Raw genomic sequence first — 13,275 nt, 5'->3', positions numbered from 1 at the left:
AAAAGAAATCAGACCAGCCTCCTTAACGTTAATAGCACATAATAAATCTTGTAGCTCGCGGTACACTTTTGCGATTACCGACTATTCATTCGCTATAGTTGATGGTATTTCAGTAGGTGGACAGGTACAAATACTGCGTGAACCCGAAATTAAAATTCTCGCTAAATATTACTTTCCTTCTCTTTTCGTCAGTCGGCTTTGCTCTCATGAACGCACATGAACATCTTCGCACAAGCCATGTTCAGTTCATCTGCAACAATTTCATCCGAATTTTCATTATAATTACGAAAAAAATTGGTTACTTTCGAGTAGTTACGTCAAAAAAAAAATTAAAAAAAAAAAAAACAACTTACAAGACGCTGCGACGAGCCATCTTGGTTTCCTTTTCCACTGTATGAAGATGAGGTAGACCGGAATGCCCGATAGTATCAGCCCAGTTCCTATACCAACCTCCCACGGCGATTCATGACACGGCAGCACAACGAGGAAGATACAGATCATGAAGAATATTATCGGCAAGGCGATGTATACCTGTGGCATTGAGACCGAAAAATTGCTTAACGTATGTTGCAGAATTAAAGTTGATAATAAACACTGATTAATATTGAAATCATCGATATTTTATTTTTATTCCTGTGTCAACTTGCGTTCTTATTCAATATTCACTGATAATCCACAAATGTTGAGGACTTTAGAATCTTCGATAGGTTTTTTGAAAGACCATATATAATATAGCTATATGGACACCAGAGTATTTTATGCAGAAGCAAGAGTTTTTACTCCTATCTGGCAATGTATCGTACGTAGGAAAAAATAGTATTCTCGCAGGAGAATCTGGTAAATTGGATTTTTATAAGTCGTTCTCGGGATGCGAAGTTTTTTCATATAAATAACATCACTTAGCCACGTTTGATGATACGAATTTGATTCTGGAAACATTTTGTATATAATTGAATTCTTCACAAAAGTATGTTGCTTGAATTTGTATTGTGAAGTCAATAGTTTAGCCACGACAGATGTTTGAAGATGAAATTTGATACATGGTTGATAAGTATGACCGGATATATTGTTTCAGATCAATATTGAAGTAACTGCGAATTTTCGATGACCTGATCTATCGTAAATCGAAAGAAGAATCGCTAGATGAAACTACAAGTCAGGAGCTCCATATTTTGGGCCAAATAAATCTGGTGCAAAATCCTGAAATTATCCGTGAATGGTAACAGTTATGAAAAAAAAAATTCTCAGATAGGAGCGAAAAAAACCTTACTTTCAATAAAACGCTCCAATGCACATAAATATAAACAATGCTATAATAGTTTCTGATCCTTACTTTCGAACTATGAACTACGATAAGTTTTTCGGCGATATTGAAAGTGTGCAAAATCCTGAAAGAGCAGATGGTCTATTTCTCGTCAAAGTCGGTTATGCAATATATTAATAAAATGTGGACAACTCGAGGTGAAATGTCCACTGATTAGTGCATGTATTGCATCACTTGCATGTGCTTAGACAGTTACAGAAATGTAGTTGGATCTTAGGTATCAAGATTCTGTGACACAGAACGTTCTATCAACACTAAACCAATCGCGGTGGTTGTGTATAATGAGTTTTGATGCCAAGTCAGCGATTGAAATGTGATAGGATTTTAGAGTTGTTTCATATTTTTCAAGGGGAAGTCCCGAATATTTACCTTAATCGGACGATGGAGATCGGGGCACTTGTGTCTCAGCCAAAGAAGACCAGACACCGACAACGTGGTGAAAACAGCTTCCACAAAACTGACGTAGGTGATCAGTGAACTGACGTCCTCGATAACCAGGAGAACCAACGTTATGATGCACTATAAATCCGAAAAAATATATTCAAATAGTTTAAATTTCGTCACATATAGGACGTCGTATTAAATTATAAATGTAGTTCTTGTAGCATATTTTACTCCAGATCAACTGGATCTCATAAAATGAAAGCCCGAGAGCTTCATCATTGTGTTCTGAGCCGTAATACCTACGAAAGTCACCTAAAACGATCAGCTGATTGCATTTTACAACGCCATATTGCTTTAACCTATCTAACCTAATCCAAGTAATATTTACGAAGATAATAAAATAGTGATGAATAGTATGGATGATTGAGGCGAAAAGACGCAATTAAAGTCTGAATAATTTTGCAAAATTCTCTCTTTCGAGGTTATGAAACTTTTACCCTACATAGTTCGAGAATGTTTACGTTGTGAATACATGCCTGTATAGTAGATTCTTGCGCAGTGGTTATCTCTCTAAGCCTCATACGTGATTTAATCTCACGTTACAATGAGCGTGTAATATCTGCATAGACTGCTGGGCATTAAAGTTGTCATTGCTCTAACGCAAGAATCGTTCTTGCAGTTTAAGGCGGAGGTCATGTCCTTTCAAGTGGTTCATTATTCAATAAACTTGATCTACTGGACCCCGTCATGTCAAGATCCATACTATTAACTTGATGCTGTCATCGAATTCTTACAGTATCGATGTTCAACGTATGGAATACAATATGAGCAATTTTGTATGTATTAAATCGTCGTCTAGATCTTATTTGATTTTATACAGGGCTTAAACAATTATCATTTTGCGTACGTATACACCAGGTTTCAGGACTGCACGATTTCTGGAGATTTCAGGCGTTTTTAAAGATTTCGCCAGTGGTGCAAAGCTAGATTTCAAGGATAATCAACCCTTAGGATTAATCTTTTGCATGCACCAATTTTTGTTACACAATTGAAAATATTCACCGAGAATATTTACGCAAAACCAATGATTTTCGTTGATAATTTACCTTTTTTTTTCACCGATGTTGAATCGGTTGATATAATGCTGCACCCAACAGTCGCTGAATAGTTTACAAAAAAGTTTTTAACTCACCGGCAGAGCTGCTTGATATTTTAATGAGATCCAAAAAATTGCATACGAATCCCAAAAATCAATTTCACACACAGAACCAAGTGGTCTATCGTACCAAGATGGCAACCGCTGATTGTATCACTAACAAATTGACAACTAGATGACAATCGTAATAAGATTTTCAGGAACTTCGTTTAAATTATACGTTGAGTGATGTACATAAAATATAACGATTTTGTTTAACGTTAATAATAACAATAATAGTAATATTTACCATCAAGCACGCCATATCCTTTCGGATATGTCCCCATAAGCAGTCAGCTTGTGCGGGGTGAGGGATGGGTTGATAACCATCATTGTGTGCTGTAGCCATCTTAAGATGTTTAATAGAACATCCGCTTTTGCACAGGGGACAAGGATAAAGCCGGACCGAGTTCAAACCTCATCTTGGCGATTCGCCGCCTAAGCGTCGTGACCATTTTTGCGATAAAAGTAAAATAAAATAGAAATAATATTTGTATTACTTTTCATCAGCTTTAGTGTTATAAGAAAATTATTCGTTTCGGTCGAAAATCGCTTTTTCTAATTTTAAGGAATCTACGTTTTCGAACCTCTGAAATCCGAAAAACAGGTTTTTAGAAAAATGTCGGATTTTGCAATGAAATAATGGGCGTAAAAAATTTTCATGTCCCAAATAATTTGAAAGTTTGAAATGAGTCGATGCTGAATGTTGAATCGATAAACCTATACTTTTTCTTCTTAATTACTTTTTCTAAATGACCAATCATGTTTTTAGAAGTCGATTGATTTTACCGTCTGTCAGCCTATCGGTTTATTCTGAAAAACTCCTGCGATGATCTCCAATTCGGTTCAATGAAAAAATCTAAAGCTTACAGAATTTTACAACGAAATGATATGCTTAATACGTATAATAATACTGAGATACATTTGTACATGTGCGTATATTTCCGTAGATACCCGAATACAATAAATTTCAGATCTAATACAATTAAAATTGATTATTTCAACTAATTACAATCGAATCGAATGAAGATATCAACTATGTTTGAAGATTTTAACCAATCCGAATAAAGACAACAATTACGCGGAAATATTGTGATCAGACCGAAATTGATTTTTATAATTAGAAGAGTAATTTGCATTGAATTCCGCTCTAAACACAAAATAAATTTTCTTTTTTTTTTTTTTGTAATTATGAAATAAAAATGTGATTGGTATTTTGTTTCACCAGAATAACAAAATACAAATTGTATTTTCAACATATTTCACCCACATATTATTTGTAACTCGAATATATAGTCAACTAAAAATTGTAATTGGGTGGTGCCCAGTACTGATGGCGTTTAACTAGCTAATCTATAGTGGCATTACCTTGTATACTAAGCAAAGTAATTCATATTTATTTACAACGCACATTTTCTGAGATTTTTTACGTTATAAATTATTCTAACGTAATTAGGAAAATTTATTATCAGCTCTTTGAAATGATTAGAGGCCTCTAAATTGTCTGACACCAATTACTGTTTGTTTTCGTTAATGAATATAGCGCGACTTGGGCACACATAAAGACGCCTAGCACTAAATTCCACTGACGATAATTACAAAACCTTTTTGCATTATGAAGTAGAAGCAACGAGCTGTGACTTATATTTAATTGTAAACGTTAACATGGCGTTTTGACACATTGACCGTGAAAACATCGATTAAAAAAAATTGCCGAAATATTTCACCTAATTTAAAGGAACTTGCAACAAATATGACGACGATTGTAACCTAAGTATTCGTCGATTCTTCTATTTAGTGCCTTTATTGACGCATTTGAATTTTGGTCCTAAGTAAAATCCTTCGCATTTCAGTAGCAGTACAATCGGGGGTTGCGATTAATCACGTGGTTCTGTTTGTAAAATTCATTCGTGGCAATCTCATATAAGTATAATATCTTTGAATTGTACAAAAATTTCGACTGATGGTAGATTGAAAAGATTTATTTCAAGCCATGGCCGTTACACCGTCCAAAGTGTGGGAGTGGCTAGAGCAACATGGCGTCGCACTGGGTGATCAGCTGATCGTTACATTCCCAGTTTAAGCTAAATTAAACGAATCAAAAAGAATAGAAGCCTCCGGTAAGCGACTAACGTTTGTTTTGTTACAATTAGTTGATAAAGAGGGAAATACACGTCAATGGACGACTTTAATAATAATCAAATATGATCCGCTTAACATTGGAAGATTTCTATCACCAGATGGCGTGTTTCCATATCTTTCAGTTTTGATTCGCATACATTAATCATACTTACAAGAAAGATGAGAGACGGCATAGGAGTCAAATTCTTGACGTTAATGAGGGCAATAGCAGTTGGAAGATGTCCGTTGCGTGCACCGACAAAAAATAACCGCGAGGATGCAAATATGGCGCCATTCAGGGCTCCAAACGTCGAACAAGCTACGAAGAATGGCATTATCCAAGACATCACACCCAACAATTTGTTCCCAAATTTCTAAAACATGCAATTATAATTTGAGGGTCGTTGACGGGGCTTGATTGAGACCTAAAGATTGTAGACTATGCACGTATTACGCATCAAAAGTTTAAGAGAAAATGCTACTCACCACCGCGACAGCATCTGATACTAGAATTTCGGATTGGGTCAGAACTGCGAAGTAAGCTACGTTCGCCAGGACATAGATTATGGTTATCAATGGCAACGATATGCATATCGCCTTAGGTAAATTCCTGGAAAAGAAGAAAAACAATAAAGGTTCACCATATACGCTTATCGGAAATCATATGCGGTAATGCCCTTTAAACCCTACCATAACTAAAGTTCTAGTCAATTCCGAAAATCATTTTCAAACAATTCTACGAACTTATTTAGAAAGTAAGTAACTTCAATAGTTTCCTTATAGTTGTTCTGAAAAAGTCTCTGACAAATTCTACTAATTTCGAGAAAATTTGGAGAAATTCCTCAATTTTTGTGCAGATAATTCTAGCTTAGGCAGATTTGTATAAAAAACTTGATATTTCTTGAAAATATTTGAAAAATTTTCAAAATTCCAGCTTCATTGAAAATATTCTTGAACAGATGTTTAAATTTCATAAGCTGTACTTCAAAAAAATTATCTTCAACTGTCTACTGAAAATTTTTCATAACGTGGTACCATCAGAAGCTTATACGCAAGAACATTAGAACTCAGATTTTATTCAGATTTGTAATAAGATATCAAGTTCTGATAAAATATATGTTCGCTCTAGAAATTCGGCAAATTTTCACCTCTGCCTCGACTTGGTCATAAACTGTCAGAAGGACAAAAACTCTAAATTTTTGTAATTTACAATAGAAAAAGAACTTCGGAAGGAATTTGAGTCGTTCAGAAATTATCAAACCGATTCGAACTTTTCGTGCAGAAATAACACAGAATTTCCTCAGATCCATCCGAAAATGTGCAGGTAATATTTGTGTGAAATTTGTTTAAAAAAATGATGAGAAAGTGCTCAGAATTTTTTTCAACCGAATTACGCTTTATCAAAAATTTGAGGACACAATCATGCGGTAAATTTCTGGAATCTTTATGGGGCAATTACTTGTATGGGTCTTTGATCTCCTCCGTGACAAAGTTTAGGTAATTCCATCCAGAGTAGGAAAACAATCCTGCGTAAGCTGCTAACGCGATGTGCCCCGGATCCGTGTTGGTTCCAGCCATCGGATGGCGAAAATTTTCAGTATTTCCCATACAAAGCCACACTAATCCAGCGACGATTATGATGATTAGTGCGAAGATCTTCGTTCCGGTAAATATGTCTTGGATTCGCGTTGCCCATTTCACGTTGTAGCAATTTATCGCTGTTAGCAGGCCTTGGTTGTGGATTTAGAAAAACGTCATTTCAAAAACAGTTTCACATACGTTAGATTCTATTTTTTCTGAAGAATTATTTCTCACGAATATTAAGGTTGGTAGAAAATTCAGAACGCGAGAAAATGTTTGTGCAGTGTCTGTGTGTGTGTCTTAAATTTTTTGTTCGACGGTAACTCGAGAACGAATGAACCAATTTAGATGGGATTTGACCCACCAATTTGCCTACAATCGGCTTACAGTTGATTCAATTTCTATCGAAATCAGTCAAGTCCTTCTTAAGTCATTGACGAAATTGAATTTTTTTGTCCCATGATAAATCGAAACTGAATAAACCGATTTTGAGAGAATTTCGGTAGCTAATTTGGCTTCATTCAAGTTGGAACTGATTGAATTTTGAATAAAATGCGTTGATCCATGACTGAGTGATTTGCGAAAGAATTAGAACCAAATGAAACATCGACTTATTCCACACCCTATAACTGAATCGTAAATTTTGCAAAAGAAATAACTCGAATGATCAGAGTATTATTACTGTGAGATCCAATTATCATAATCGATTATAAACAATTTATTTTGAGCCGTTTAAAGGGCTGGCATTAAATCCTTTGATGAAGAAATAACGGAATAATGACTGGCATTTGACATTCTTTATCGACACAATAGGCGTACATATATAAAAAATAACGATGCAGCAGTTACAAATTGAAGTGGCTAATTCGGTGTTCCAATCTAAAATTAACGTTGATGAAAATTTCGCCGAATGTATTCAAGTCGCTCCAGTAATTGACTACAGGATTTTCAGGGTAGCCAGATTTGGGGGGCGTGCAAAAATGTTTTAACAAATTAAGGGCGCGTGTTTCGAATCTGATCTTCTTCTGCATTCATCGTTCTTATAAATTGTGTTCATCTGTATTACTGTCTAGTTATGATTAACCCTTTCAGTCACAGTGAGATGCTCAGCGTCCAACTTCAAAAATTTCCAAGTCCTAGCCTTATCGCAGTTTATTTATGATTTCAAATTATGTTTGTTACTTCGTATAACCTCAAAAGCCCTCAAGTAACAAGTTTTGACTAGAATCATCGAATTTTTATAGTCTTTTCGATTTTACATCTGCCATATTGGATTTAGAATTAATCAAATTCTGACTTCAGAATCGTGATCAGCGGGCCCAAAAACCCCCGAGTAACAAAATTCAGGGCAAAATATTAAGTTGAAGAATGTCTGACTGATAGGGTTTAAGCTGAGAGTCTTCGCGATGTAACAGTCCTACCCTTACCGACCGAGCGAACTCATCTGTTTTCTTTCTATATTAAATAAACAAACGAACGGAACACAGCTCTTTTGTAGTGGAATCGAGGAAGATTTGCATATTTTACCTCTGAATTGCGGGAAATGTGGGAATAGCGACACGTGTCAAAAAACCACACATTTTTCGACGATCTTCGAGATATGACTAACCGTCCTCGATTCCGCTACAAGAGAGCTGTGCATCGTCGAAATGTCAGGCCATTCCGTTCGTTTGTTTATTTAATATAGGATGAAAACGGATGAGTTCGCTCGGTCGGTAACGGTAGGACTGCTACATCGCGTTAAGCGTGAGCATTTTCTCGTCGGTAAAAAGGCTCATTTTCGAACTCACATGTTATGACAGCGGCCAGAAGTCTAACCGCCAGATAAGGAGCTGAACAATCGGGCCAAACGGGCTGCAAAATATACTGCGCAAAAGTGATTGCAGTTATTGCATTGCCTGTTGGTACCAGAATAAAGAGGGCCACCCAAAGATAGAGAAATGCAGGTAAGGGTCCGAAGGCGTCACTGATGTAGGCGTAGTCACCTCCGGATTTTGGGATCATGGTCCCTGAAACAATGTTAAAGCGTGTTAAATGGTGTTGAACGATATTCGAAATCTGGGAATTCGTAACGTTATTGTAATGACGCATCTTTGGAAAAAGTCGTTACTCTTCAACTTTAGGATTACTTGAAATTTAGTAAACTGTTGATACAACATCAACAAACTTGAATTTTGTTAATTCAACTTCTTCAGGTATTCTAAAGGTGCAAAATAGTCATTTTTGTTTCAACGTTTCGATACATTAACGTGACTAACTTGAGCCTCGTGCTGATGAGGCAAAACCTAAATAATTGTAATTGCTCTCACATTCTGAAACAATTAGTGTCAGCGACTTTTTACTGCATTTTATACGCCACAGGCAATCCTCCGTCTTATTCGTCACCCACAGATATAAAGTTGCGGAGTCTTTCTTCGCGAATTATTTTCGTCCTGGCGAAAAAAAATCTCAGAAATTTCTGAGAAATATAACACGTATCTAGTCAATTTAAAAAAAAAATATTCAATTATCTTTGGAAATGTTTGAAGTGTTCTGACAATGCCTGTGGAATTTTCAATTCTAGAGAAAGTTTCTTTAAAAAACTCATATCATTTGGAAAGTTCAATTGCTATTGAATATCAAAAAAAGTCCGATTACTCGTCCTTTTGACTATTTTTTACCAAGTCTAGTTCAAGGAGAAATAGTAGACTGTGCATTAAAAAGGCTAAGTAGAGATCTTTTTACGCTCATCGTCAGCGTAAGTTTGAAATACGAGTCGTAGTCGTAGACGGATATTGCAAATACGCGAGGCGAAAAGGACTTTGCCTCCATGGTACACATGATACTTTATGTAACAAAAGCTCGAACAACAGTGTAGTTGACAAGTTTTTTTTTCTTTTTTATAGCGTAACACTAGTACGTAAAAGTGCACTTTTTTGTACTCTGATGTTTTCTTTTGTACTGTCGCAGAAACGATTATTTCAAATAAGGAACGCAGGCAAAAAAAAGTCGCGTAAACCATTTTTGCGTTACATGAACTCATGTTTTGTCAGAACTTTATCTTGTCTCAAATATCTAAAACAAATTAAGCTCTATTTCCGCATTTTTTGACAGTACCACGTTAGGAAAAACTGTGACAAATTTTCGCGAGAAACTAGAAATTTTTAGGAAACAGTTGGAAATGATTTTTCTGAAATGCGGCTGAAAAATATGGACGCACTTGAGGTGAAAAAAATTTCATATGAAACTAGAATTATAAAATCTTGTCAGATATGATACGTGATATATAGTTTAAAAGAAATATATAGATTTTTCCCCAAATCTGTAGAAATTAATTTTCTACATTTAAATTAAAATGTTTTTACAATGTTTCTAGAAATTGTTTGAATTTGTCAGAGCATCATATTTGTTGAAGTTTCTGAAAATAATTTTAGCTAGAGTGACGTTTACAATTTGATCGATCGAATAGTTTGAATTTTTAGGGTAAAAGAAAATTTCCCTAGGAATTCACTTTCCGCGATACCTAGGTTGAGAAAATCGTTGAAGTTTCATCAATTTCGAGTTTTCTTTTCATTCTCTCCTTGGCCTTCGAATATCGTGTACAGATTTTGTTGCCGTGCAAGGATAATTTATGTAATTCAAGAATTGTACGATATAAGGTAAGACGATACACTCCATACGACGTAAGCAATGATGATACTCTAGGGTGTTAAAGTTTACAAGGTATTTACTATGCATATATAAGACATTCCATGCGATGTTTGATCATTTCAAATTTGGTGAAATGCTAGTTTTATTTGTTAGAAGTTTATGGAACTTGTCGGATATTAACTTCACGGCACTAACAGGTTAGCAGATGACGTACGATAAATTAGAAAATCTTCAAGTTTTAGTTATACATAACTCAGAAACTGATCATAGAAGCAAACGCTAAATGGTATACAAAAGTTTAACTTCAAACATGGAGGAAAGTTTTTTGTTACCGACATCCGAGGAAAATTTGGAATCATAAAACAAAAAGACTTGTCACACCTCTCGAAAAACTGAAAAAAAAATGATATTATTTAATTTTTTAGAACCTTTCTGAGAACTGTGGAACTTTTAAAATATCTAGAGTGAGAAGCACACTCGAAACAGAAACTTTTGTGAATCGAATTTCTTTTAGTATGACCAGTAGTTTTCGAGTTTTTAGTGGAGAGGAAAATATGGTGGTTCTCGATTTTCGAATTTATCGTACCAATCTGTGAGCGACTTAAAGCCAAAGTTTGAAAAAAATCCTTAACTTTTCAACAATTAAAACTAACATTCCACCATGTTTGCAGAAATTCTGGAAAAGTGAGAATTTCACTTCGAGTCAAATAAAGTTATTTTTACGCTCCCTTCTTTCCATTTACTTATTGTTCGCGTTGCACGTAGATACGTAATCGTAGCTAGTATACTTAATTATATCAATACTACACTTGCAATCAGACATCAAATATAATTATATGCCGATCTGTAGATAACGCCAACAAGTCGAGTGGATATTCAGCAATCATAATTATAACTCTATTTGCAAAAGCAGATAATTCCATGTCAAGCGAATCAAACATGTCAGGGAGTTCAATGCTCTTTTGTCTTGGTTTTCTTAGCCAAAGAGTCAAACGGAATTTTCTATATTTCTCAAGTTATTCGCAGCGACAATTCCATAAAACCTTTTTTTCTATATGAATTCACAGTTTTTCAGATTATAGATATTCGTATAGATTCAAAACAAAATTCTATATTGAAAAATGGATTATACATATTACATATATACATATTAGGGTGTTTAAAAAAATCGACTTCTTTTTTTTTTTTTTTTTTTTAAGAAAAGAGTCGTTTCGAAATTATCAAGCCTCAACCACTGAACTGTTCAAAATAATGATATAATATTATTATAAACAGCAATAAAGCCTGATAACTTTGAAACGGCTCACCATAAAACTTTAACATCAAAAATCTTTAATTGTCGTTTCTTTTTCTTTAGCGATTTCAATTCCTTCTTCTGATTAAGAAATTTTACGATCAAGTTTGATTACTTGAAATGCGTAAGCAACTGTCGATAAAAACGAAAAAGATTATTTTCGTTAATTTTTAACATTCATTTTTGCATTGCCTTGTACTGAGTTTTTAAAAATTAAAATATCCACTCTAAGATATTTTTCACATTCTAAAAAATATGAATTCGAATGATTTTTGTGTAAGTAAAATTATTTACCAATATAAGTATACTACCCAGAGTTACCTAGTTTAAAAAAATTCTCACCACCTAGCTGACGATTATCCCGACACGTTTTAACGATTGTAATCAGTTACAGGAAACTTGTCACGATAAACAAACACAAAAAATCTGATAGTGTCCCTATCGAAATGAGGAAATGTGTTATCAGCATTCCTGTGACCCTTGACCACACGTATAACAGTTTTTATATCAGTAAAAAAGAATTCAACTCACCCAATTCTGCGTAACATAATGCGCCGATGAGGCATAAGAACCCGGATGATATCCATATCAGCAAAGCTTGACCAACGCTTCCGCTGTGTTCGAGGACCGATTTGGGTGAAACAAATATACCCGCCCCGACGATTACCCCGACGATTATGGCGACACCGTCGAGCAATCCGAGGTCCTTCTTCAGCCTGATTCCGTCATCCGAACTCGGCGTTTTTCGTAGCGGTTGCTGTTCCGCGGGTCCAACTTTGTCCGGCATTTTAGGAATCGAGAAAACTTAGCGGTTGAAAATTTCAAATTCAAATGTTCCGAAGCTCGCGGGTCTTCTGTTTCGTATTTTACGACTTTGGTTCAGTAAGCGCGAGTGATCTCGTCACATTTATGATGAATCTTCTACAAACAGCCTTATGTGTGTCAAAAACAGAGCGACGAACACCTGCCTCGTCTGCAGCGCGGCTTCGAGTAAACACGTGGTCGGTCTAGTCCTCCATCGCCACCGACTCCGTATGGCTGAAATTCGTTGCGCTATGTCGTCAGCCGGACGGCTGTCGCTTCACCTCTGTGTGAATAGCTTCCCCGATCGCAGAAGTGTGGAACGGCTGTATAGCGGAAGAAATACACTGTCGAGCAAATGCCTCCCTCCTCTCCTCATTTACCACCGCCTAACTAACACGCGTGTGCACGCGGCTTACCTCGCCATCAGCCAGCCAAATCCGTGTTCGTATACCCCGCCACTTGCACACTTTCTCACTGCGCCTGTGTTTGCCACTTCCACCGTCGTATTGCACCTTGCGAATCGAGAGTGAACGCGCGACGCCGCAGCCTCGCTGCTATACGTTCCAGCTCTTAAAACGGCGCGAACAACCGGAGTCTACACGCGGTGTAACTCTTCGAGGTTTGCAAGCTTTATCTGGTTGCCTAGCCAATCCTCTTATGGAGAAACGTGACGTTGGACCTTCCTGTTTTACCGACAAATTGAGGAAAACGTATTTCGCACTTTTTTCTTTTCTAAACCAACTAACGCCCGTTCCTTTTGATACAGTTTAAACGGCGTTCTATTTTTTCCGTATAGTTTGGTGATAGACTAAATTTAGTTTAAACTTTGATTAACGATGGAGAGATCGAGCCTAAATCTCTCAACAACTACGCGGAATTGCAGGAATTTCAGATCGGGTTTTGTAAGCGTGACGAATGTTCGGAAAATCAATGGAAACACTA

At 36.0% G+C, this 13,275-nt stretch overlaps 1 protein-coding gene across 1 annotated transcript; it reads right to left on the bottom strand.

Moving 5' to 3' along the window:
* Positions 1-28: 28 nt before the first annotated feature.
* Positions 29-13,047, bottom strand: LOC124404849 (Y+L amino acid transporter 2). The gene is made up of 9 exons (XM_046879299.1): positions 12,750-13,047; positions 12,061-12,656; positions 8,396-8,614; positions 6,484-6,754; positions 5,511-5,634; positions 5,198-5,398; positions 1,694-1,843; positions 354-531; positions 29-250 (listed from the first exon to the last, which is right to left on the bottom strand). The coding sequence occupies exons 2-9, from the start codon at positions 12,314-12,316 to the stop codon at positions 189-191; spliced, it is 1,461 nt and encodes a 486-aa protein (XP_046735255.1). The 5' UTR covers positions 12,317-12,656; positions 12,750-13,047; the 3' UTR covers positions 29-188.
* Between the last annotated feature and the right edge of the window lie 228 nt (positions 13,048-13,275).

The sequence above is a fragment of the Diprion similis genome, chromosome 3, assembly GCF_021155765.1.
Source record: "Diprion similis isolate iyDipSimi1 chromosome 3, iyDipSimi1.1, whole genome shotgun sequence".
Lineage (NCBI taxonomy): Eukaryota > Metazoa > Arthropoda > Insecta > Hymenoptera > Diprionidae > Diprion > Diprion similis.
The sequence above is the reverse complement of the archived record's forward strand: the minus strand, read 5'-3'. Positions and strand labels throughout refer to the sequence as shown.